Source organism: Actinia tenebrosa, unplaced genomic scaffold, assembly GCF_029948245.1.
Source record: "Actinia tenebrosa isolate PJP-AT-01 unplaced genomic scaffold, QUT_ActTen_1.0 PGA_scaffold0__85_contigs__length_37466705, whole genome shotgun sequence".
In the NCBI taxonomy this organism is placed as follows: domain Eukaryota; kingdom Metazoa; phylum Cnidaria; class Anthozoa; order Actiniaria; family Actiniidae; genus Actinia; species Actinia tenebrosa.
This window is the reverse complement of record NW_028292569.1, coordinates 17,655,923-17,683,728: the sequence shown is the minus strand read 5'-3', so window position 1 is coordinate 17,683,728 and position 27,806 is coordinate 17,655,923. Positions and strand designations below refer to the sequence as shown.

Here is a 27,806-nt window from a genome sequence, read left to right as displayed (position 1 = left end):
TTACTGCCTCGTTCTATTGTTTTATGATCCAATAGGTCCTTTCCGTCGATGTGAACGTCTGATTATAACCTCTTACAAAAGGCGAGAATTTAAGGCTAATGCTGTCCTTGCTCTTGCTCTTACAGAAGTGTAATCACGAGTTTTTGTTGTATATTCGAAAAAAAAAACCTGCAAGTATTTCTAAAACATTCTCAGGAAAACTTCTCTGAATGAAGGTTTTACACCGTCACGTGATGGCAGCCATATTGGATGACATGAAAGTAACACTACAATCGTTTTACATAAGAAATAATTAAACTCCCAAGCGTAAAGGGATTCTATTGTTCTACCATCTAACATGGCCGCTAGCACGTGAAGGAGCAAAGACTCTATTCTTGGAAAACATGCTGGATCTCAACATGCAAAAACATCTTTCTCTAGTGTCACAATGATCCGGAAAATCAGTCCCAGTCCCTCTCGGCTGTTAACTTTACTAACCTAATACTCTATTGTACCATCTATTTATAAAAGTACAAAGCATGCAACAAGTGGCTAAACTGATAGCTTAAAGCTTAAATATTTCAATTTACATATATAATACTTTTCGAATGGAATTTTCTAAAGTAACCTACAATGCTGCTATTTACACTCTATTTATATTCTATATACATTAACATTTCTTTCATTTAAATCTGCTGGATTTGTGTGTTGCTGGCACAAATTTGTCCCTAAATAGCTAACACCTATTTAACTCAAAAACAACTTCTCTACAATGAGATTCTTGATTTTAAATGATGTTTGCGTAGCAAAGGTAACGCTTCATGGTGATCGAAGTTAAAAGTTTGTTTTACAGCATTTTGTTCATATATTTTTACTATGATCATATTTACAGTCCCTTCTAGACTTTCCATATATCGATTACTGCAATTTTCGTAAACATGCGAACTCTGTGTCTGCGAGCTGCACGCTGAAATTTGTTTTTAGCTGCCGTCAATCAAACCTAATCAGTCGGTACCTTTCATATTTTTGACTGGCGGCAGCGAAAAAATAAATTTCAGCTTGCAACTCGCACACACAGAGTTCGCATGTTTACGAAAATTGCAGTAAAAGGTCAAACACAATGCATTCAATGGGGGCTTCAAGGTTCAAATTTGAAAAAAAAAAAAAAACTTTTGAAACTCTTTTGAAACGTAATAGGTGAACTGATGTATGGAAAGTGGTGAATTAGGGTGTACAGCTATCTATTCTATCGCGTTATCTGGATAAATTTACGGAATCCTGGTATTAGCTTAAGTTACCTTTGTTTTTTTTTCTTCAATCATTAGAACGTGATTTCTGTATTAACAGACAGAATGACTTATTCTTAGAATAGAAAAATCATAACGACAGTAAAGCTCGACCAAGTTACGTACTCATCTACTTTCGCTTCTTTTTAGTGTTACAATAAATAGTTGTTTAAAAAATGTTTGCCAATTTTCCCTTATGTATTTCAAGCTTTATGTACCTTACTTTCATAGATTTACTTTAATTTTTTTGCTTTCCAAGTATTCATTTTCCTTTCGTGAATTTATATTCATTTTGCTTTTGTCGTTAACTTATAATTTTCTATCGTTAGCTTTAATTTTTTCATTAATTTAGAATTTCACTTTCTGTTTATCGCTGTCCTTATCATTTTCTTTCTGTTTCTTCAGTTCTTGCTTCACAAACGTAACTATCTTATTAATGTCTTTTTTACGGCGTTTAAATATCCTTGTCAAAGTGTGCGAATATCTTGTGAAGTCGGTCGTCGGTCTACCGTACTCTGTTATGTAATTTGAATCGTATGGATAGTTCAGCCGTTCGTCGATATTGCTGTGTTTGGTCAGTTGTTTGTCAGGATAAGTCAGTTGGTACACAGTCTGTGAGTTTTGCACTGGGCGTAAGATTTCATCTTTACGCTGCGTCTGGGTTGCCTGTGTATACTGAAAGCCTGGTCTTTGTTGTGTGTAGGGTATCCTATCTTTACCTGTGATAATTTTCCCTTGCTTGCCTTCTACGCTTTGCTCCATTTGATCAAGACCTTTCTGCAGCAAGCCCATAACGAAATGGAGTTGTTCGGGCTTGAAGTCAACCGTGTGGTCGTCCATTAGCTGTCGTAGTTGTGAATTCAGTTGTACAAGAGCGTTGCTGTACATTTTGTTAGGGTCTGATGTGAATTGGGGCGTCAGTTTGAAAGCCAGATATTTACTAGGATCGACTTTTCTAATCAAGCCGGACTGTTTCAGCGAGTCTAGCGATCCTTGTAAATCGGTCGCGTAGTTTTGTTTGTTGTTGTTTTTCTGGAGAGACGGTCGCCGTCCGGTCAGAGATAGACTGTTCTTGTCCAATCCAGTATTTTCCCTATTGTTCATTGTCCTTGGATTGCCTCTTACGTGCGTATAGTCGTAGACTGATGATTGTGGTTTGTCATTTGCATAGTTACCGTCCAATTTTCTATCATAGTTTGTGTACGATACCTTATATGGACTTGGTGCTCCTCGGTACGACTGCGCAGGTCTTGGGAGTGCGGCAGGTCGTTGTGGCCGTAAATTAGGATATCTTCGGTTGTATGCGAGATAATTCGTCGAACCCCGTGGATTAAATGGTTGCATGGATTGTCGAGGAACTGTTTGGCTTGATTTGTACCAGCCTTTCTGAGGGTAATTAATTTTGGGATAAACTGATGATCTTAATGGAGTTCTATTGAGGTCAGGAGTAGCGCTGTTAAGCCAGCTGTGCAAAACTCCTGTAGCAGTTTTCATTGTCCTTGAGGGAGGATTATACTGACTCAAGTATTGTCTTCTGCGGGCATAGGGAGACAATTGGTTGACTGGAATCCGAGTTTTAGTGGAACTAACTTCAAAGTTGGTATCGGGGACTGGTCGCGCGGGAGCCAAAAGCCCGTTCATGTAAGTCAAGGGGCCGCGCATTTGGGCCGTAGAGGATGCTCTTCCATGAGGTACCTGACGAGGAGGGTTAATTGAATACGATAATGGTATCTGCATTTGGTTGAATGCTGGATGTCTTTGTGATCCGTACTGCTCAAATCTATAGCCTTTATTGACGCTGACTTTTCTAAGTGCAGGATTTCCTGCCTGCGGATTGTTGAACATAGTTTGCTTTCCTACTGGTCTTTGTAATGCATCCTGTCTCGCTCCAGTTTGATATTGTGGAATTTTACGACCTCTATTGAAGAACGGTTGTGTCTGTGAAGGCACAAAACCATGGTATCTATTGAGAAGATATCTATTGGGCTGAACGGTTCCCTGGTATTGCCTTTGGTTTCCCCATTCCATTGGTAATGGTCTTTGCTGTTTCTGTATCTGGTAGCTTGGACTCAAGGCCGAACGCTGTGGAACGACAGGCTTATCCTCTTCGAAACTATCGAGAATTTCCTCAAGATTATTGGCTACTTTATCGTTGTTTGCTTCTTGGTTTGATGGTGATAAAGGTTTGCCACCGATGGGTGGTGCATAGGAATTGATAACAGGTGCGTTTGGTGAAAACGATAGTTGAGGTACTTGTTTGGTATCCTTTTGTTTCTTATTCTTAAAATTTGCTGTGAAGAAGATGGAATTACCCGAGTGTTAGACAAGCAGACAAAAAAACATAAAAAACATTTTGAGCCTTATTATCGATTCTATAGATTCGTGACCTGCTTTCACTCAAATTGACTAATGTTTTCCCGGTGACTTTATCGGGATGACATCGGGATTACAAAGCACAAAAAGAAAATTTGCGCAATGTTTGAAGCACTGTAAGTCTGTTTTAAAAGCGAGTCTACTTACAGAAGTACACTTTGCAGTGGCGCATGAGTACAAGTATTTCAAGTCGAGGTAATTCTCCTGGGAAAATATAGAATTCATCCACCATGCCTCGTAACAGACGATTACCAAATATATGCTGATGTTTGCCTATAAAATCAACAGCAAAACACATTTAGTACAAGAGATGTCCCGACTTATAAGAAAAAACCCTCACATTTTATAAATATCCTGAAACAGCTATCTGGGCTGATAAAACTCAGGGCAGGGATAACTGAAATATGGAACCATTATTTCACGTGTTAGGTTTTGTGGAGGGAGGAAAACCGGAGAACGCGTAGAAAATTAAACCCGCAAATCAAGGGAAAGACCTAACAAACTTTATTAAGTGCTGCTAAGACTAGGAATTGCACTCTAAACCTCAGATGTGAGAGGCGAGTGTATTATTGCTATGCTACTCTTGATTTGCAAATTCCGATTAGACTTTTATGATCTAATTCCTGTGAACAAGGTTGAATAAAATGAAGTCTTGTTTACCTATTCCCACTTTGCCTGACCAGTCTTGAGAGAGTAATCCATGACCGCCTTCTTCGGTGATCATGTCACCATCAACAAACACCTTGATAAAAAAAACATAAACAACACTCCTGGTCAATACTTGATAATCCAAAACTGAATTGGCACCAAAAGGTTTTACGGTTGACGTAATGTTTTCTCAATCAAGACCAACAGTTATTCCCTTTAGTATCATTTCTTTGTCTAAATGTTTCATATGAGAAGAAACATGGTTATCGTCACAACTTATGTGGTTTGAAATGGGAAAGCATTACGTCAAAGTGGATTAGATCTACACTATTTCTAAGCTACAGGGATATCCAAACTAGCTGTAGCAGCAAATTAAAAAAGATTACGTAGCATACAACCTTCTAGGATTGCAAGCAAGGTGACCATGCCTTACATGGTGTTTTTATTTGTTTTTTTTTTACCGAAGTTATAACACAATGCATCCTTTTTATAATGGTGTCTATGTCTATGTAGAAAAGTTTCATTTTTTACACATTTTTAATTACCCTTGCACGCTGCTTATTAGCGCTGTATGTAACTGTAAGCTGTGTCCACCGTCCTTCACTCACAGCTGGTTTACTCAGAACACTAAAGATAGTCTGACGATTCTCGTCCCGATGGAACCAGCGCACTCTACCATTATCCACCTCCAGATGGTATTGACCATCTTTATGACGCGAATGGCTTCCCACGGTGTCAAAAATGGACTGCACACCAAGTTTGGTCTCGAGTTTGATCCAGATGGATATGGTGATGCCTTCTCTTGGAATGTGTTTGAAATGTGAGCCATCCATGAGGATATCTCCCCCTGATTTAAACATGAAGTTATTATCGATAATACGCATACCTTATTGAATTTTTTTGAGAAAAATGTAAAGGTTTTAGTTACTCGGTACTCATAGAAGAACATCACGATTCAACAAGGCGTGAAAATACGATTTTCCTCGAAGATGTCTGCTCTTTACGAAAATGAATTCCTGAGTTAAGCTAGAGGTTTGTTAGAGACCACAAAAAGGTGCTAACTTCGATAAGAAATATGGCATTAAGATCACGAACATTGGGCCACATACCGCAAGGGAAAACAGACCGTATTGATATACTTTGGATTCTTTAGGATTTTTATTTTGGTTCATCCAAGAGAACCTTAAATGAAAATACTTTGTCGAGTGAAAGCTTCAAGGGCCAGGTCGTCTAGACGGTTGCACCTTTTGAATTTTATGTTCTCGGATGTGCTATTTACTCATTCAGGAGTTATTTCTGGGTACAATGGCCGTGCACTACTGGCAGCAAGTGAGCATCCACTAAACCCACCACTCAAGAATAACGATCAGCGAATCGAATGACAAGAAGAGAGTTGATTCGGATTCTGAGGTGATGCTTATTAGTTGAATAGAATCGACTCGTACATGCAGTTGAAATTCATTCCGAAGCCGGCCTGGCTTTGATATTACCGCAAAAATGAACTACAGATTTGAGCATAACAATTTTCGTTGGAACATGAATTTCTTTTTTTTTTTTCTTTTTTGGAGACGAAGACTTGTTACTAGAGCGTCCGGTGAAGTCTCAAAGATCAAGTTTTTGTTTTTTTCATTTCTAGTCCAAACAATCTTTGCATCCAAGAATGAAAATATCACGCAGCAGATTCATAACAATCAAACAGAAACACACAGACAATATTGCTTTGAAACAAATCTAGCTTACCCAGAAGATTGACAGCGTTCCCACATTTCCCACTGTGAGGAGCAATCTGCGCCCCATTCACGATCATGGCATTGTTGCTATCTCCTGAATCATCTAATAAAGTGCTCGCTGATACTTTGTCAAAGCTGAGATGAATCGAAGGAGAACAATCCTCTGCAAGTAAAGAAATGCCATTAAAACTGCAGTGCAAAGCTATGTGGCTATCCATTTCAAATACGTAAAGATATTCAAGAAAACTAGTTTGTTATCAATTAACATATCAGTTGAGTGGCATGTTTTCAATGCAAGATGATTGGACTGTTTCATACTAGCTAAGACCTGTGTACTTTCCATTTAGCTGTAAAACCGGAAATTCCGGTTGGAAAAACGAATGGTATGTGCCATTCTGATCGGAAAGTTCCAGAAAGCTCGGTCATGCGATTGAGTCCACTTTTCTTCTCTTTTCGGCTCCTACGGTAGGCGTGCGTACCATTCTTCTGAAGTCAAAGTTACCCGCACTTTTCTCACCATTGGCAATTAAATTTTCGACCGGACGGATTGGTTTGATGGTAACCACCCCTGGTTTTCACTTTTTGATCCTTGTGTTTGTGTTCCGATGCGTTCGTACCAACAATAAAATAAGGACTCTTATGCTTGTGTTTGTGCTTCATATTTCTTAAACAACGAGTATGGTTGCCCTCTTATGCAGCAATACGTTTAATTCAATACATTAATAAAAATGCTGCTAAAAAAGAGTATGCTGCCGGCCTACCTTCACAATATTTGCCAATGTATCCAAGTCTACAAACGCATTTCGAGATTCCTGGTTTACAGGTTCCACCGTTTTGACATGGATTAACCTCACACGTCCATTCCCGGTCCTCTAGTGTTTCCTCTGCGAATGAATGAATGACGATTACATTATAGAATAGAGGGGCTCTTAATTTGAGGAAAGGTTAGGGGCCAAATAACGTATCAGTTACTGCAGCTTTCAATGCTGCGCGCTATTAGAGACAAATTCTCGGGACAGTTTAATGAGCAATACACCACCGTCAATCAAATCAATGGCGATCGCTAGTTTATAAATTACATTAGCTTATAAATTGCATAAGAGTACATGGGAACGGCGGTAAAGTACAGGAACCGGTTGTACAAAGGATGGATAAGCGCTATCAACATGAAGTGGATAAATTTATTGGATAACAGCATAGACTTATCCACTGGATAATCCTAGCTTTGTACCTTGAACCGGGCACAGGGGCCAATCTATTTAATTGATACTATTCCATCCATTGCTGATTAACCTGGAGTAAGTTTTTCGTTCGTTTACGCACGGTTCATGGTAACGTCAGAAGGTACATGGGAACGATTTATTTGATTGATGGCTGTCTATTTCCCGTTCAACTGCAACGACTTTTGTCTCGATCAGCGCATAGCAATGAAAACAGTGGCAATGAAAAACCCTATGCTGTAAAAAAGAATTAGAGTTGTAGTCAAATACATACCCCAGCAGTCTAAGCCATCGCCAACATATCCATTCTTACAGATGCAGTGACCAGCAACACAATGAGCGTAACGATCACAGTGCTTGCATTCCTCTGCGAAGGCCAAAAGAAACATATAAGGTACAATGATGATATGCTAGAAAGTGTCTAGGGTTCTTGCGATAGATAAGTGTGATTACACATTTCAAGAGAATATGAACTAAGAGAAGGAATCCCTGCGCCCCATCATGAGCACTCTTTGATGCTATTTTTAGAATCTTATATGCCATTCTTAGAAATTCAGTTCTTCGACTTACCGCCTTTTCCAGGAAAGAACTTGGGAGCAGAGGAATACGTATAAACACCAATATCTACAAGCAAAAGGTAAGCTTTAATTAGTACATATTTCTTGGTATTTTTATTTTTATGTGCAATTAGCTCAACCATGTGAGAGAACAGTTCCTGTCATTTTGCTCCAATTATTTTCTTTTCATTGTAATTTTTGTTTTATTTATAAGCTTTTTTCTTTGTTTCGCTCCGCTTGCATGTTTGTTGATCGTATTGTGCAGTTCAGTTATGAGTCACTGTTCATTTTTTCACAGTTCTTAATTATTTTCTCGGTCTTTTTTGAGGTTGAATTTTGTTTGTTTGTTGACCATTGGCTGGTTGGTTAGTGCATCAGTATGTTTATGTCTGTCTGTCTGTCTGTCTGTCTGTTTGTCTGTCTTTAATTTCTGTGCGTCTATCTGTCTGTGTTTTCAGTTTTATGTCAACTAAAGTAATCATAGCTACATAGTTAGTCACTGTTTGTTTGGTTATTCGTATATCATTTTTTCGTTTTGTTTTTCTGTGTTTTTCTGGTTTTTTTTTTGTCTGTTTGTCAGTCGGTCTGTCTGTCTATATCTCTGTCTGTCCGTTAGTCATATGTCAAACCTTCGCATTTGGATCCAGAGTAGTCACCACGGCAAAAGCATTCATAGCCACCATCAATGGTGTCAAGGCACACAGCATTGTTCTTACACGGGTCGGGTTTGCATCCAGATGCTGATTCAATACATGCAAGTGTCAGTCGTGTCAGTTTAACTGTACTGTATTTCGTTCAGTTACAGTCTACACAGCATAAGGCATACAATTCCCTCCCCCTGCATCTCATCTAAAGTAACTGTCATAACGATTTGTGCAATAGGCATTCATGCATGTACACCTGGGTCCGGTCGTAGGAAGGGTGGATAGCAATATCCAATAGATAAATCCTTATCCAGTAGATAAGGTGTTGTTATCCAATAAATGTATCCAATAGATAAGGATTCATCAGTTTGATACCCACCCTTGGTACAACCGGGTCCTCGACGATAATATGAAGTATGATTTCGTGTAGAGATTTGCGCATGCGTGTTTGCTGTCAAAAATTCTACTAATGAATAAAATGCTGTTTTTCCTTTCGAGTATGGAAATGAACGGCTTTGGTGGTACGTATAATTTCGTAAGATCAAGTTTCAATATCTGCATACTTTATATTTTGGTATATTCTTACATGCTAGCATGCATGCACAGACACAGTTTTCTCGTACCATCTCAACCCCCGCATTTTTTAACATGCATTTGCAATTCAAAGCTCAAAGTGGGTGGACGATGTTCTTTGAATAAGTTTTCTTCGATATCATTCGAAGATGGTAACCACCTCAACACCCATGCACAAACATACGAGACTCTTGCAAACATGCTAAAAATGCAAACACTCTGCAATATGCACATGCAGTATATGTATTTACTGAATCGTAGAATCAGCATCTATTATCACTAATACTCCCAGCTGATCTTAAAAAGTGACGTAGGAATGACGTCACTGCAAAACCAGGGTGTCATGAAGCCACCAGAAATATAAAACTCATGATTTATTGTGTCACTATTATCAAGCACGTATTAGCAAGGTTATCTTTTTGTATGATTAGTGACCTGAAAATCCGCTTGATTTTAAGAGAAAAAGTGACGCCTAAGTTTTGCAAATTTTCTCAATTCTGATTGGCTTACATTTTTTTCTTAGATCAGCTGGTGGTACTTACCTCATTATTATCAATATCTGATTCATGGGTTAAATCAAGTCGTTTTCATAATCAAGACCCATCAATATTTCACTTACTTTTATTGAGGATGTGAGAAGAAGGCAGAGCGTGATCTGAAGGTTTACTTGTTTCTGCTTTTCTTGTTGCAGTGATGTCTTGAGCAGCGACCACGTGAGCAGCAGGTCTGTTAGCAAGCGAGGCTATAAAAAAAAAAAAAAAAGAAATTGCTACAATGGAATGGTCTTTGAAACTTGTCTCTTTTTTTCGTTTTGTTTGCACAGTAACAAGTGAATCGAGTGCTAGTAGTTGCTAAACAACTACTGGTACTGTACCGGTACTGTAGTAACTAATTCGTAAGAAAATGTTTTTTGTGTCAATGAAATTACGAAGCAATAATAAGCAGAAAACATTGTCCAACAAACAAAATCATATAATACCAATATAGGACGAAGACAAAACATTTCTGAAAACATGCGCTTCTTTGATGATAAGCACTGAAAAATAAATTTTAGGCTTAGCGGAACATATATATTTTTACAAACCTTCGCATTGAGTTCCTCTGTAATCCTTGGGGCATTTGCACAAGTAAACAGTGTAAAATACGAGACAAGTTCCGCCATTTTTACATGGATTTGGACTGCATGGGCTTCCTGCGGAAGCAAGCCAAAAAAGAAACACCTCGTTATTATATGGAATGTTTCGACATCAGGGATCGAAAACGACTGATTGCTATTCATGGATGTTAAGCTAGAAATGTTGCAATTGTTATTCGATAGCATGATGGTCCATTTCTTTTGACATAAGAAATTGAATCGAACGTGCTCATATGCGCATATAAATATTAAATGAACAACATGAATAAGCATAGAAATCCATTTGTTCCATTCCATTTGAAGTTAATAAAATTTTAAAGCTGTTCTCAATTGCAAGCGACCATGGAAGTAAACGTTGGCCAAGCTAGAGTGAGAAATGATTTGGTTGGGAAAACGTACGCATAAAGTCTTAATATTTGTTTCTCATTACTGCATCCACATGAGATACACATAAGGCTTAGTACAATTGTACAATTGTTGCAAGCCGTAAAAAGGACTCTTCTTAACTATAGTTTCCATTGATGCCCTTTATTTATACCCCTTGCACTTGGTCTCCAGTTGGTTGCGGGTAATTCAGAAGCGACATAAATAAGCACTACTTACTTTCACATCGAGCCCCAGTAAAACCATCACGACACTTGCACTGATAACCCTTGTCAGGTATAGATACACATATGCCATTATTACTGCAAGGATTGGGAAGGCAGTAGTTTTCTGTATGGAAGAAATTACATACCATAAAGCCCCTGTTATGCAATTTTCCCCGCAACTTGTCTTGCAACACCGCTGCGAAACAAGTTGCTAAAAAATCGTACAGAGTAACAGGGGTTATAACACAATCTTTTGGCTGCTCGTAGCAGTGAAAGAAGAGCCACTCTGTGGATCTAACTACTGTTAATTCCCATTTATCCAATTTATTTATTTACTTGCAAGCCTAAAGACACATAAACTAACTTTCTTTCTCAATGAGATAATACATGGGGATAATATATTGTTCATATTAATAGTATGAAACTTACCATCACAGTTCTTTCCTACAAAGCCATGAAGGCATCGACACCTGTATCCAGTGTCTGCCTTTTTGTCTCTTATGCACTTGCCATTATCATTACAGGGATTTGATTGACAGGGATCGACTGAAAAAGAAATGAGATAACGCTTTTGATACACTAGACTGTACACATGGCAAAATTCATGCCTAAGTATGCAATACAAGTATGCAATAGTAGCATAAACAAAATCTTATTGATCATGCTACTATTGAAAAAATAGAAAACGCGTGCACGTAAAGTCGTAAAGCACGCGGAGTGACAAAACACGAGAGAAATGTTAGAAGAAGTACGACGAGTTAGAACAAAAAAAAAAAAAACAAACGCGCGCACGTTTTTTCGTGAGTTTGCGAAGAAAACCAGAGATAAACTGTTACGAGAAGCAAGGTGAGTGAAAATAAAGAAAAATAGATTGAGCACATGTGTTGTGGGAAGTTGCGAAGAATATGGATTGGCAGAAAACCAGATACGTACTGACGCAAGATGAGTACGAATACAGAATAAGGAAACGCGCGCACATGTTATATGCAGATATAAAGCACGAAGCATCAGAACAGAGAGATGCTTTAGTAAGCAATATAACTAGGACATGAGAAAAAGAATACACGAATGCATGCTTTGCACTGTTATAAAGCACAGGTATGCACAGACGGGCATGCATCATGGAAAATGACCATGTGCCCTTTCAATATGAAATATCCTAATCCTAAAACGTATATGACCATGGTAACAGTTTACTTACCTTGACAGTGGAACCCTGTAAATCCTGCTTTACATGCGCATCTGTATCCCTGGCCCTCTTGGACACAGACTCCACTGTTCTTGCAGGGTGAAGGTGAACAATAATCTAACAGATGTGAAAATACTGTGATTAGATACCACAAATTATGCGCCTCCTTGGTTCAAGCTTTCCCCATTTCAGACAACATGTCATTCCCTTGATAAAAGATTATTTGTTTGACTTGTGCTACCATTAAACAAAGAAATGATACTCTAGAGAATTTCACGTGGTTTGAAATGGAAAACATTACGTCTGAGCCGAGGGGGTCTATTTAGATACTCGAGATCCCTGTGATCTAAGCTTGCTACAGTCCGCATTTGCAAAATAGAGTGATAAAATGTTGATTAATTGGCATATATGGTTTAGCGAAATGGGCCGAAAAAAGTTTTCTATTACTCGCTTTGAACTTGCAAAGCAACATCTCTTCTGCTGTTAATTCAATCACAAACGATGATATTGAAATAGTAAAATTTAGTTCAAACATCCAACTTACATCCTATGTTACTTTATTTTCATTGCAGAAGTGCATAAATTGCGCACGTTTTGTGTGCAGTTACATAGTACACGCTTCCAGCCAATCACGACGCGAGATTGATTAAAGCTATTAAATCAATAAATGATGCTTTCAGTGGGTGCTACCAGTCAACCAACTTACCGTTTTGTGTTGTGAGGATATCTTTCTCTAGAAAAAGAGAAAAAAATGTCTAATGTGAAAATATATATAAGCTATATATGTGGTAATGTCTATATATAGATCATTCAGACATGACTTACTTTCTTCGCATCTTGCTCCCGTAAAGTCGTTCTTACAATGGCAATGGAAGCCAGTCTCATGCGAAGTACAAATCCCATCATTTTTACATGGGTTTGGATGGCAAAAATCTAAGAAATTTTCAGAAATTGCGATTTTTTGTCATTAAAAGCATGCATTGACAATATAAGTGATACTAAATCTCTTAAATTAATGTTTTATAATTTATCTATAGACCCGAAGTTACATCACAATATCTAGATTAGGTGAACTGTGCCGTGCCTTGTCCGTGATATTTTCTAGAATTAACATTGGCTGATTTTTTTCTAAAGCAATGTGACTGGTCTGGCGTGACCGTGTCCGCGCCTTGTTCATGCCGTTTTTGGGCACGCACTTGATTAGATGGAGTGTAAGTTCTCGCACGGAGTTATTGATCTGGCCACGACGTGTCGTGCCATGACCTTGTGGGTGCCGCTGTCACAGGGATTTGTGTTCCCCCGAGTTATGAGTTAAGCAACATACACAGACTTTTAAAATTGCGCATTTTTTCTTTTGCATTAAAAATTATTAGACTTTCCGCGACCAATCTTAAAAATTCAAGCCAGTGTAACTAATAATACTTCGATTAACGAGTGTACCTACCGTTAGTCGATGGTACGTTTTTATTATCAGGTACTTTATGACGACTTTCCCCCATTTCAGCCAATACTGAAATAAAAGATCAGAATCCATTTAAACAGTAGAATTATAATAAATAAATGAATAGCTGAATGTCAACCAGTCAGTCAATCAATGAAATGGTGATAGGAAAGTTTTTCCCTAGAGTGAGTGAATTTGGAAGCCACACTGCCTGCGATAACAACTGGTCAAAAAAATAATGTAGATTGAAGAAAAGAAAGAAGGCTTCTGAAAAAGGACAGAAATGAAAAAGGAGAAGGAGAAGAAAAAGGAAATCGAAAAAGAAGACGAAAAACAGGAAGAGAAAGAAGAAAAAGAAAAAACCTACGACAGAAAGGTGTCAAAAAAAACTTTGAAAAAGAAGAAGTTCGAAGAAGTCGAGGAAGAGGAAGAGGAAGAGGAAGAGGAAGAGGAAGAGGAAGAGGAAGAGGAAGAGGAAGAGGAAGAGGAAGAGGAACAGGAACAGGAAGAGGAAGAGGAACAGGAACAGGAAGAGGAAGAGGAAGAGGAAGAGGAAGAGGAAGAGGAAGAGGAACAGGAACAGGAACAGGAACAGGAACAGGAACAGGAACAGGAAGAGGAACAGGAACAGGAACAGGAACAGGAACAGGAACAGGAACAGGAACAGGAAGAGGAAGAGGAAGAGGAAGAGGAAGAGGAAGAGGAAGAGGAAGAGGAAGAGGAAGAGGAAGAGGAAGAGGAAGAGGAAGAGGAAGAAAAATTTCGAAAAAGAAGGAAAGAAGGAAAGAAGGAAACTAAGAAGTCCTATAGAAGAAGAAGAATTGGGTGAAATAGAAATAGAAATAGAAGATTGGCACTTACCATCGCAGGTTTTCCCTTTGTACTCATTGGAGCAAACGCATTGGAAGTCATCGTCATTGACTTCGATGCAGCGGCCACCGTGCAGACAGGGGTTAGGATCGCAGACATTCTTTACACATTGATAGCTGTCTGCGCTGGTTTGTTTACACTTGTCAGAAAATTGACATGGGTTTGGCTGACACAGATCTTTGTCTGCAATAGAAAAATAAGGAGAAGAAAATGATACGTAAGCATAAGTAGTTATTAGGAAAGAAAGAAAAAAGACCGACAAAACTAAGACACAAACAAATACATATATATGGGTTTTATATTTTTGTACTCAACCCGGACAAAGGGTCCGAGATAAGGACTTTCCAAAACGGTCCAAAGCTAAAGGAAGGAGGGAATCCACTGTCATTTCCTTGAGTATCAATTCTTTCTTTAACGGTTGCACATGATGAGACACATAAATATGGATACAACTCAAACAAAGAATCTTATTCTCAAGAGAATAACGCGTGGTCTGAAATGTAAAACATTACACAAAAGTGGTATATTGGAAATAAGTTATACCTTGGCAGTGTGACCCCTTGAATCCAATGTTGCAGTTGCATGCAAAGCTTCCATCACTTGTGTGCAAGCACTTGCCTGCATTGCATGGGTTAGGATGGCAAGGATCTTGATCTAGGATAGAATAGAATAGCACAAAACAATGCTAAAATGTACAATTACTTTATTATTTGAAGGTAGATTTGTGATTTAAAAGAAGAGAAAGAAAGGAAGGAAGGAAGGAAGGAAGGAAAAAAAGCTTAAAGAGAAAGTGCGGAGAAGAAGAAAGAGTGTGAGTGAGGTTGCTTACCTTGGCAATGCGATCCTCTGTATCCAGTCGAACAATTACAAAGGAAGCCCAAATCATTATTTATCTCTAGACAGTAGCCATCATGCAGGCATGGGTTCGGATGACAGCGATCTTTGGCTAAATCAGAAAAAAACCAAGTCATGAATCCAAATCAAAAATTCGTAATAGATGAGTACTTTCATAATTTCAAGCTAATCTCGACAAAATAACCTAAATTAATTTTTATTGTTTTGTTATTTCAAGCACAGTAACAAATAGTTTCATCATAGAATATTCTCACATTGATAACCCTTAATGATACTTCAAAACGGAATGGAATGGACTCTTTCGACGATGCGGCGGCCATCTTGGATCGCAAAGTATTATTGGGCATTCCGGGGGCAAATAAAGCTTTGTTACAGTAAGTCGATGGATATTGGATATAATGGATATAATGGCCCACCACAAGAGAATATAGCAAAATATGAATGAACATGGAACATCGATCACCTTTGCACATTCTCTACTTTCACATCCCCATAATACTTTGCGTCTTTGGGGGGTAAACAGAGAGTAAAAACCCACTTATTTTGCTGAAGGCTGATCAGACAATGTTGACAATACCTTGTTTGGTATCCAAAAATAAAATGAAGAAGTAAAAAACAGAAAAAGATTGAAGATTGAAGACGTTTAAGGTAAATTTTAAACATTTTTTCGTAAGTCAATACATTTTCTGTAAGACCAAAACTCTTGATGATCTGTACACGCAAAAATAGCTTGGAATAAACTGATAATCAGTATTTACAGATAAAAGCAGGTATAGTATAAATTCAATTAAGAAGCCTTTCAATTTGGGCCAGTTTTTTGATTGGTTACCCCCCAAAGACACAAGGTATTATGGGGATGTGAAAGTAGAGAGAATAAAAGAAAGACAAACACACGAAACTCTATATTTCCCGTCATCTTTGTTTTGTTTTGCCCCCTGGCAAGATGCCTGTCGTATCGTCGAGGTAGTCCATTACTATATGTTTGAGATGTATGTACTGAATTGAGGTAGTATACCTTCACATGTCAGTCCCTTGTAGCTTTGTGGACATCGACATACAAACCCTTGTCCTCCGACTACTTCTGTACACATCCCTCCGTGATGACATGGATTAGGACGGCATCTGTCGAGCTCTGAAAAATCCAGCAAATTAAAACTATCAATAACGTCATTAACTGATATCCACTGCCATTTATGCAACCCTTGCCATTACTGTCGTTTTCAGTATCACGCGTGGAATCGTCGGTAGGTTTTGGTAAAGTGGACGTCAATCAAGGCCTTTCAATGACATTTAATATACGCGTGTATTGACGGCTTTTAAAACCTACATAAGATTTAAAAAGTATTTACCTGAACAAGTAGAACCTTTGAAGCCCTGTGAACAGTTACATGTGATGCCATCACCTATTTCGTTACAGAAACCGTTATTGTTGCACGGGTTTGGATGACACGGATCTTTCTCTGTTGAAAAATAACAAAATATTTTAAATCTAAGGACACAGTTATTTCAAAAAAAGGTCGATTAAGGTTTTGTTGCGGTTTTGTTGCCGAAGAACCTCTGCTTGAAAAACGTGCAGACAAAGATTAAGGAACTGTCAAATGGTTGTTCTCTTTCGTTAATGGCATTTCGGGCTTGCTATTCAACATGCAACATGCAACATACAAAACTTAACATGCATGCGTACAACATGCAACATGCAACATGCAACATGCAACATGCAACATGCAACATGCAAAATGCAAAATGCATACATACAACATGCAACATGTGAACATGCAACAAACTTTCCCCAAGCATTTTTGAAATAGCTGTATAGCCATCACTAAAGCTATGGAAAAGCTAAGACAAAAAGACTCGAATTTTATGTGTTATTTTTATTACCTTTACATGTTGTTCCTCTAAATCCTTCGGAGCATGCGCAGTCGAATCCTCCACCGATATAACGTCCTATACAACGGCCTCCATTTTGACATGGGTTTGGCTGACATTCGTCTTCCTCTGAAATATAACAACTTAAAATATTTCTTGATTCTTAACTCATGAAAAAACAAGTTTAAATATTACAAATACCTGAGCATGTTTCTCCTTTGAATCCAAGTGAACATCGACAAATAAACCCGTCAGAGGTGGACAAGCACTTGCCATTGTTTTCGCATGGATTTGGGTGACAGGGCTCTTTTTCTGTTAATAAGAAGCAAATAAACTCCTTCAGATTTATTGTGCCACGATATATGCGGTGATTGCAATTATGAAAAAAAAACCCCTGCAATTCTTGAACTGAGTTTTTTTTAACTCCACTACTTATTCTCCCAATAACTAATTGTAACTTTGACTTTTTTCCTTTTCTTGTTAGTTAATCTTTGCATTATCTGAAAGCTATCTAAATAAATAACTACATCGTCTCGCTGTACTAACATAAAATTAATCCGGTCATATCTGACTTGCAAAGGAGCATACAAATCCAGTACACCATAAGGGTGGTCCTGACTGGCTTACCATGACAGTATTTGCCTTTGTATTCTGGTGAGCATGAACATGTAAAGCCGTCTGCCAGACTGCTGCATTTTCCTCCATTTTGACATGGATTTGATAAACAACTATCGACCACTAGAACAAATAAAAAACAATATATATTTATAATGCCTATACCACCTATCTCGATATTTTCAGTATTGGTTCAACTTAAAGTGAATAGTTGAATTATATGATTCGAGTGATGCATCTTGGAGATATCAAGAATTATATGCACGAGTGGGCAATTGTATCGGCCTGTTGCAGCGACTCCCACAACAAAGTTTAATCATATATCGAGGAAGATACTCAAGCTATTAGTTTTTGTTGTTGTTTGTGAAGATGATTTTATATAACTCAGAGACTGAAATGAGGCTAGCTTTTAGTAAATGATATCTGTAATGAAGAAACACAGAGCTAAAGATCGGCGATTTTACAAATGCTTTCATTAGTGTGATATGGGTCTATTGCTAAATTTGATTTTGTGTTTTCGACTTCTAAGTGTTTTGTCATGACTTACATTCACAATGGTCGCCACTGTAGCCTCTTCTACAAGAACACTTAAATTTGTCACCATCTTGTGTGCACTCTCCATCGTTGTGACAAGGGTTGGGCTCACAACTGTTTTTCACTGATAAACGTACATAGGGAAAAACAAGTGAGTTCAAAATACGAGGAAAAACCACACAATCTATCAATAAATGAATGAGTACAAGCAAAATGCACAAAATAAAAGCAGAGCAGATTTTTTCAGAACTCTCATCATGAAAAACGTGACAAGATTTTGTGGTGTTACACTAAACAATTTTCTTGAAGTTTTGTTAAACGACACGACACACGGTGCAATACTGCGCGCAACAGGTTCGCTGCAGCGTTTGTCGATCCCTACTTATTGTATGCAATATTTTAGGAGTTGAATCATGCTCTACTTCTGCAACTTTGCGTGCAACAAATTTTATCGTGTTTGGAATTCTTAGCCTATCAGTTTGCACTAAAACAAAAAGTCTTAGTATAGCTGGCTTTGTTATCGAAGGAAGACGCCATATATTTTGTTGCAACGTGTGTCACCGCACATGTGTTGCGCGCAGTGTTGCGTGATATGTTACCCAGTGATATCAGCTGCTTTAAGCTACGGACACGGTTCAACATCGCGCACAATGTTGTAGGCAATCGATGTTTGAGAGCCATCATGAAGCAATTTGTTGCACGCATTGTTGTTGAAGTAGAAAACGATCCTACTTCAGAAAAACTGCCCGCGACATTGCGCGTAATGTTACACCATGTGTCCGCGCCTTTACTATAATGTAATCTGCTTCGAAACTCAACGCATGAACGAAAAAAAACCCCCAGCTTACTACGTACCTTGACAAGTGTCTCCTTTGTATCCTTGCTGACACATACATTTAAACCCTCCATCATAACCAAAGCACTGACCGCCATTCATGCAGGGGTTTGTTGCACACAGATCCATGTCTAGATATCAAGAAATAATCGTAAAAACAAGAAGGAATAGATCTAGAAGTGCTTCTGAAAAGGTATTGTATGATCAACTGAAGGCAAACGCAAAGAAATTAAAGGAACAATATAAACGTTTTGCTTTATTGGAAAGGTATAATCCCCAATGTATGCTCATAATATGATCAATTAACATTTTTTGTTGCACTGGTTTTGCTTTCCTGGCCGCGTTCACAACCAAAGTATAAAGAACACAAAAACGTACAGAAAGACTTCCCTGACTATTTCTCTCTATTAGGATAGAACGAAACCTCCGGTCTACCATATTTCACCATCTGCGCTTGCGTATGTTATTGTGGTTGTATATTCAGTGAAAACCAGGAAAGCTATTATGCGGTTATACAATAAATTGCCTGTTTGTTCAGACATGTAGTATACGTCAAAATAGTGTCACATTTATACCTTCACAGTGTGCTCCTTTAAACTGATTCTGACACTTGCATTTGTAGCTATTTTCTGTCTCAATGCATTCTCCATCGTGTAGGACAAGGGTTTGGCTTGCATCGATCCGTTTCTGTTGATACGATAATATTTTACTCTCGGTTATTGAAGTATTTACTCAAAAAAAAAAGCTTTATTTTTCCCCTGGGAGCCTTAATACCATGCGGCCCAAGATGGCCGCCGTATCGTCGAAGTAGTCCATTGCGACTGCTTCCGGCTTGTAGCCATGCCAACCCATGGCCAAAATATATTTCTGGGTTCAATCATAATATTAAAATTACGAGATCTTTGCTCTTGATTAAGGTGCAGAACGATTACATGATCTCGTTACCTTCACAATAAAGACCTCTGTATCCTGAAGAACAGACGCATTTGAAGCCATTTTCATGTTCGATACACCTGGCTCCATTCTTACAAGTATCCATCTGACAGCTGTGATGAACTGAGAGAGGAAAAAAAAACATTTCGAAAAATCAGTCGTTTGGAAAGTGTAGGCCCCGTCTGTCTTCACTATATAACCCTGTATAAGGCGGACGTATAAAAGACCCACTGAAGAAGCTGGTGACAACCACGTTCATAACCCGTACTTACACTACAGGGTCCAAAAGCATTGGTGAAAAATGTAGTGGTTTCCCTGACTTTCCAGGAAAAAGCTAAATGAATAAATAGATGTTTCAGAATCATGGAGTGGGGTAGTAGAGTGTGCTCCAGCTTCATCCATCCCTTACATCAGTCCCTGTACAAGCACTATAATGACGTTCTCTTACCATCACAATTTCTGCCTCCAAAACCTTGTCTACAGATGCATTTATAACCGCTGTCTGTCTCGTAGCAGGTTCCTCCATTATGGCAAGTGCCAGAGTGACATGGACTCATATCTGGTCAGATGAAGCAATTATTAGTTTATTTACATAGAAAATTATCTTTTGGTGTTGAATTTGTTTGTAGATATATTGGGATCAATCTAGTCGTGGATTTTCATTGCATCAGGGCCCGGTCGTACTATGGGTGGATAGCGCGATCCAACGAATAAATCCTTATCCATTGGATAGGTCGATGCTGTTATCCAATAAATTTATCCAATGGATAAGACTCATCCGTTTGATCGCGCTATTCACCCTCCGTGCAACTGGATTAGCAAATCAGAAAAAATAGCTCCAATTGCTACATTTTCTGCTCAAAAATAGAAAATAAATAAATAAATGAAAAACGAAATAACAACAAGAACAGCAAAAGCAGCAGCAGAAGCAGAACGATTATCAGATGTTTCATTTGAAGAGAGGGAAATCTAATGTTACCTTCACATATATCTCCTTTGTAACCTGAAGGGCAGTCACACTGAAACCCGGTCCCACTCAGTGTCTGGAAGCATTTGCCGCCGTTCAGGCATGGATTCATGAGACACTTATTTTGCGAAGCTGTGGGAAAATACACAAAGCACATTTAATCTTCATAAGGCATTTACTCGATAAACTATAAAATGTTTGTGTAATTATACGCTTGTGAGAAGCTGGCCCATTACTAGCTTTAACTCAAAGCAGATACCTGATCATTATCAGACGGATGGCTAAGTCCAAGTTAAAACTTACATACGTGTATTGATTCAATTCTCCAGTGGTTTTGAACAACTCTGGTCTGATTTGTCCATGTGCTCTTTCTGAAATTTGAAATTACCTGAACAAAGTGTCCCTGAATATCCTGCCTTGCAAATGCACTCAAAGCCAGACGGAGTCTCAATGCAATTGCCATCATTTTGACAGGGGTTGGTGGAACAGCTCCCACTGCGCACTGCAAAGAAAGAAAAAGTACGTACATGAACGCGAGATGTAACCGAAAACATTTTTTTATACCTAGTGTTTTATCCTATCCTCCAACATGGTGGCATTAGTTAATCTCTGTCATGTAATCCAACAGGGCAGACATGTATATCATCCAACATGGCGGCCCTGTTTTTGTTTCGTTTTATCATCAAACATGGTGGCAATAGTAAGTCGTTTGCTATGTAATCCAACAACGGAAGCCATGTATATCATCCAACATGGCGACCCTGTTCGTTTTTGTTCCATTACTCATAATGGCGCCCATTTAACTTTCAACATTTTTTTTTTTTTTTTTTTTTTGATTCTTGCATCGATAGAATATATGAACAAGTTTTAAATTAAAGTCCTATATTCACCTTCGCAATTCCGTCCTCGGTAACCATGGACACAGGTACATTCATGACCATCACTAAGCTCTGTACATGTTCCACCGTTCATGCATGGGTTGGGGTGACAGCGATCCTCGACTGAAAAAAGAGAAATTGGATTTGCAACTTTTAGTCGCGCTTTGGAAGCTTTTGAATATCAATCCACGCCCACAAATAAAAGAAGTTGAATCGCCACCCGCAATGTGCGTTATCATGCATGACTACTTTAAAGCGATCCCAGAATCAAAATTGAACTTGTCAGTCAGTCTGTTAGAATTTCAGTTAAAAAGATTCTGTCAATGTACAACAAAGATTTTTTTAAATCTTATATTATGTATCTTTGATGTAGCACGTCAGAGAGGATCATATCGTGTGCTATAGAGGCTTTGCACCATCACGTGATGGCAGCCATGACAGGAGGCAGGAACAATTGAATCAGGTCTAATCTGATTTACATGAGAAAGAATTGAGTTTCCTTGGGGAAAAAAGACTATGGTTGTGGCTCCTGTCATGGCTGCCATCATGTAAAGGTGCAAAGCCTCTATTGACTATTACTTTAAATGTAACCTATATTTGCATCAAATCGTCGATTGCAAAGGAATGGCTCCTTTGAGACGCTCTCAGTGTAAATATTCCCTAATTTACTGCATGTCCCCACTGGAATACTCTTAATGGTGGTCCTAAAGCTATTCCTATCGCGTGAAAATTAACCGTGTTGTATAAGTAAGTTATGAGTTGAAAATGTTGTTATACAGGGGAGCTAAAGCCTGTATTTAACTCTTTTACTCCGACGAAGGATTAGCGTCCGAAACGTCAGTAAGTTTACCTTTTCATCATTACTGTTTCATTAGAAACACCGACGCAGCTCACACTAGTTTTTAGCTAGTTACATCTTCTTTTTATTTCATGCGGTTGAATATACAAAACAAAACTAAAGGAACAAAAGTAGGACCTAAGTTGAATCTGACTCCAGTTTTGTACATCTCAGTGTCAATTCACAATCATGATGTGCAACTCCGAGATGCTATCTATGTACCCCTCCCCAACCTGAAACACCACCGGGGAATGAAAAGCGGTGGGAAACGATGTCTAAAAGAGATAAAATATACATTAGAAAGGGTGTCCTGAGTGCTTTTGTAACTATATCTATGCATCTATATCAAAAACAGTTCAGGTAAATGATTAAGATCAGTTATTTAGTTTGGACTGAGAAAAGAGATACGCTCTTCAGTACGCTTTTCTCAATTTAACATAATCATAATTAAATAAAACATAATCAAATTTACTCAAAAAATTCGTGTTTATGGGTTTTTACCATGACCTTTGATTAGCGACCACCGAACCTCACAACAGGTCATTCTAAAGTGCCTCTAAGCTTAGAATACTAAATTTCTGATTTGCTGAAAGAAATGTGATTTAAAAAACGACGTGTACTTAACGTACCCTCGTAGTGTCTAAAATAAAAGCAAATAACTCCAGACAATTGGTGTCTGGTTTTCCTGTCATTGATGAAGAAACCACGACAACTAGAGATGAAATATTTGATGGAAAAGTGTGATGCCAATATAAAAACCCAGAAAGGCGTTAATTTTTGTGTAGTCATAAAACGCATGGGCTGTTTCTATGTGTAGCTAAACGTTCTGGTAAATAAACACAGAAGTTATTGAATTGTGCAAAATTGTTAAGCAACACTGTCTTTGTAGTTGTTAACGTTAGATATTATTTGTCTTACCTTCACATTTTTCCCCCTTTCTTCCTGGAGGACAGGAGCATTCAAAGCTTGTGCCAGAGATAGTGCACTCCCCGTCGTACTCACAAGGATTTGGATGACATGGATTTTTCCCTGTGTGGTGGTAAGATAGAACCATCAATGGGAGCGACAAACAAAACAGTAGCTTACACAAGCATTGACTGCTGGACATCGAGGCCGTTTGATTTTAAAATGGACATTAGTAGAGAAAGTAGAATTAACTGTATATAGAAAAGAGATTCACTCCTTGCGCTTCAATAAAGATATGGGTGACTTCAGGCACTCGCTTCGTTGAACTGAACGACTCAAAGTGATAACTGTTGAACTGTAAAATTACATCACATCCAAAGAATCAACAAAATGACAGCTAATGGGATATTAACTGATTTTTTAAAGTTTTTTTTTAAATTGAAAAATGTAGTATAGTTTTTTATATATTCAATAAGTGTCTTCAGTGGCTCGTAGTCAGTAAAGGGTAGCACTGAACTGTTTGATGACTTTAATTTACTATAATTTTTTACCTAATAATTTAATTTAATAAAAGCCTTTTGACTTCACACGATAAGAAATCAAATCAGAGTTTATTTTTAGAGTACTCGAGAAACCGTATAAAATCCACTTAGAACTAACCAAGGCTTAAATTTATTATAATGCTTCAGTAAACCTTTTTAAAGTTTTTGACATTTGCAAAATAAAGGAACGTGATTGGTCTATGTTTTATTGCCTCTCATTCATTGGACAACCTGTTAGACCAATTAGAACATACAATTCTGATTGGTTTCTAATTGGTTTAAACATTGTCAGTTTAAGCCTTTCATTTTGATTTGACGACATGGTGGTGAACACTAGGCCAATATTTATGGCTTTTTTAGGACCATAAGTTAATATTCCTTTTTCTAATTCAGTAAATAACGAAGTGTTTTATTACTGAGGACTCATCTGCAGAGGCTTAGAATCGCTTTAGAGCAAACCATTTGCAAAAGCTTTTGAAACAAATAGTACAGCCGAGTTCCATATATTTTTCGCAAAGAAATTGAGAAACCATACTCACATTGCCTAGTGCATTGCCTTCGACCCCGTTGAGCTGTACCATTGCTGTACATTGCGGCGATGATTAGCGATGACAATTTTTTTAGTGTAACACCACTCCTGCATATTGTCTCGCAAACCAATTACGTATACAACCAATAATATTTTATCGACCGTAAATTGTTTATGGCCTCGGTTGACTACAATCGATTTCTCGAAAAGAAGCTGCTTGAAAAAGCAGTCTAATGTAACATACCCTGCCGGTGCAACTGCGACCGTACTATTTATTAAAGCACAATTGCAACAAAATTGCGAGACAAGTTGCAAAGAAAACTACGAAGTGTAAAGCTACGAACGCACGGTGCAACATTGCGCGCAATGTTGAATTCTAAGATGGTGAATTCAATGCGCGCAATGTCGCAAGCAATGCTGCGAGGCATGTCACACGACACAATTTGCGGCATGCAATGTTGCTGAAATAGAAACGAACCTACTTCTGCAACATTGCCTGCAATATTGCGCGCAAGGTTGCACCGTGTGTTTGTACCTGTACCTCATCTTTGTACTGTGTTTTCTTACCAGCGCATCGTTTTCCAGTGTATCCATTGACACATGAACATTTAAACCCAAACAGGTGATTCTTGCACTTACCACCATTATGACATGGGTTAGGCGAGCAGAATCCATCTGAAATGAAAAAATATATATATCATCACCATCATCATCATCCCCACCACCATCATTACCACCATCATCGCCACCATCACCATCACTATCATCACCATCATCATCATCACCATCACTGCCATCACATCACCATCCCTATCATATTTCCCCCCCAGAATCAATTCTTATCACGATCTCTCTCTAATTCTGATTACTAGTTAGCACAGCACTAGTTCGACTCGTTACCGCGATGATTATTTGAAGGCATACCATTCTTTGATATCTTCATTGTTATGTATCGCCATACCATGATTATCATCGTCATCATTACCACAGGACGTAGTGTGGTGACGAGTGTTTACATTATGCGGATTGTAATCATACTGATGATTTTTCTTTGGACTCTCTTTGAGCATTGACTACCATAGACTTCCTTTCCGGTCAGCATTAAAAGGAGGAATTGATGTACCGAAAGCGCGTAGATAACCCGGTAACAAGCATGATAATAGCGAGCTAGGAAAACCATTAATCACACCAATCAAGGAAGCAATGAGAAAATAAAACTTTAAAAACTCTTGTCACGAAAGATAAAATCAAAACAATACGCGAAGACGTCAGACACAAAGCGATTAGCATATGCAGACTATTGCAATTATTGAAATTCTACTAAAAACTTTGTACTTTACTGAGGTTTTACATCTACAAACAAGCAAAAAAGGTTTTGTGCACTCAGTTCTTTTATAAGTCCCTTGCTAATTCATCATGTACATAATTATATTGAATGAAACAAAGATTTAGATATGCAGCAAGCAAAGCTTGTCATTTATAAACACCATGCCGAAACACATTAAATATTTCTTGAAACGAAACCGTTGCTTCTGCTGCTGCAATAAGAATCATACAGCGAGCTTGTTCGAGGACAGAAACAAAAAGAAACAAGGAAGCTAATACTTTATCATTCAGTTATAATTCAGTGAATAAAGCCAGTACCTTTTTGCATTCGAAATCATTGCCTCGCTTCGTGTAGAGCAACCGAAGCTAGCTGTCCATTTTTCTGCTCCATTGAGAAATAATTTTCCAAAGGAAGACCATGCACTCGCATTTGACTCTCTTCTCGAACCACCTACTTTCATTTAGGCTCAAAATTCATTCAAGAAATACTTATTAAGTAAAGAAATTTAAGCAAAAAACTATGAAGTCCCTTCTAAATGTCATTAAAGTCAATATTCACAGGACATGCGAAAGCGTGAGAATGTCTTTGATTGGAAGCAAAACAATTGGATGACTGTTGAGTGGGTGTACTCCTTATGCCAATAAATGATTAAAGTTTGAGCTAAGAAAACAAGGGCTTTCGATAATGTTTTTCATAAATGAATATCAACATTCTTTTCTTAGAAACTATGGCTTTGAAAATAAAGTGAACAATGACGGCTTTTTTGAGGTTTTATAACTCTTTTCTGTTTCATTATAAACATCGACATTTTGTTATCGAGTTTGAACCATCTCGTTTTGAAAGAAAAAAAAAACGGAGTCTGGCAAACACTAGAAAAAAAATCTAAAAAAAAAAAAAAAAAACAACGCGAAGTAGCCGAAAATAAACATCACTTTTGCAATTAAATATCGTCATGCACTTTTTAAAGCTGACTTGGATAATTTTCGCAGAAAAAGAGGAACACCGTGGATGTACATATCAGAACCTTTATCGATGTGCAAAGAAGTTGACTCAAAAATAAAGGAAAGCATTGAGTAAAAATTGCATTGATTTTTTTTCACTACATGTTAAGGCACGGTGTTTAAATTTCTGACAACAATAAGTTTGATTTAAAAAAACAATTATTACTTTACGAGTGGACATATACACTTACTGTTATCAGAATCTTCATCATCGTCATCGTCGTTTTCAGGTTGGCTGTTTAAGGAATTACGTCCCAGAAGCAAGGAAAGCGCGTTTCCATCTAGATCATTAGGTTTGAGAGGAATCGAATTATACTTTAACCTTTTTGGTTTATAAAGCCCAAAGCCTGTTGCTGCGGCTGGGTTGACTGCAGAAGCAAGATCAGAACGTTCTCTCAGTAGATTGATAGTCGATAGAAGTCTTGCAAGTTGGTAGTTATATGGAAGCCTGTAGCCAGCGTTGTTTGCAATTAGTGGGTTAGTTTGCGGGATTAAACTTCGATATTGTCCAAAAGCTGGTGTTCCTTGTAGACCTAAAGCAGGTAGCCTTGGGTTGAGAGACAACCCCAATTGTCCAAGTCCAATTTGTGTTGGTCGACCAAGTCCATTAAACCCTGGGTTAAACTGTGGCGACCGTTTTGTTCTAGGATCTTGAGAGCCCTTCGTCGATTTTTTTACTTGTTTAGCTGAAGTTTTATTCCCATGTGGGTGATTGAAATTTGGTTTATGGGTATCGATCGGTTGTCCTTTCATTGACTGTGTTGAGTCTACCAGTAACAAAACCAGCAACCACACTAAAGTCAGACATGTGCCTGGAGCCAATAGCATTTCGATCACTCATCTCAGTAAATACTTTTTAACCCATTTTCCTTGATTTTTGCTGCCTTCAAAGATCATAATGGTTTTCCCTGTCTCAGCAAGCGATTATTTTTCGAACAAGAA

At 38.1% G+C, this 27,806-nt stretch overlaps 1 protein-coding gene across 1 annotated transcript; it reads right to left on the bottom strand.

Annotated features, from left to right (window-relative positions):
* Window positions 1-157: 157 nt before the first annotated feature.
* On the bottom strand, window positions 158-27,806 carry LOC116304442 (uncharacterized). The gene is given in 37 exon segments (XM_031714180.2): window positions 158-3,556; window positions 3,786-3,911; window positions 4,299-4,380; window positions 4,832-5,133; window positions 6,027-6,179; window positions 6,778-6,900; window positions 7,511-7,603; window positions 7,807-7,860; window positions 8,423-8,533; window positions 9,630-9,752; window positions 10,095-10,202; window positions 10,749-10,859; window positions 11,165-11,281; window positions 11,937-12,041; window positions 12,631-12,657; window positions 12,750-12,857; window positions 13,369-13,434; window positions 14,227-14,418; window positions 14,779-14,889; window positions 15,065-15,181; window positions 16,106-16,222; window positions 16,440-16,550; window positions 16,972-17,088; window positions 17,161-17,271; window positions 17,587-17,697; window positions 18,122-18,232; window positions 18,964-19,074; window positions 19,519-19,597; window positions 19,599-19,630; window positions 19,889-19,999; window positions 20,325-20,435; window positions 20,856-20,975; window positions 21,232-21,345; window positions 21,734-21,844; window positions 23,478-23,588; window positions 25,104-25,211; window positions 27,056-27,806. Coding segments are annotated over 37 exon segments (6,495 nt in total). The 5' UTR covers window positions 27,693-27,806; the 3' UTR covers window positions 158-1,613.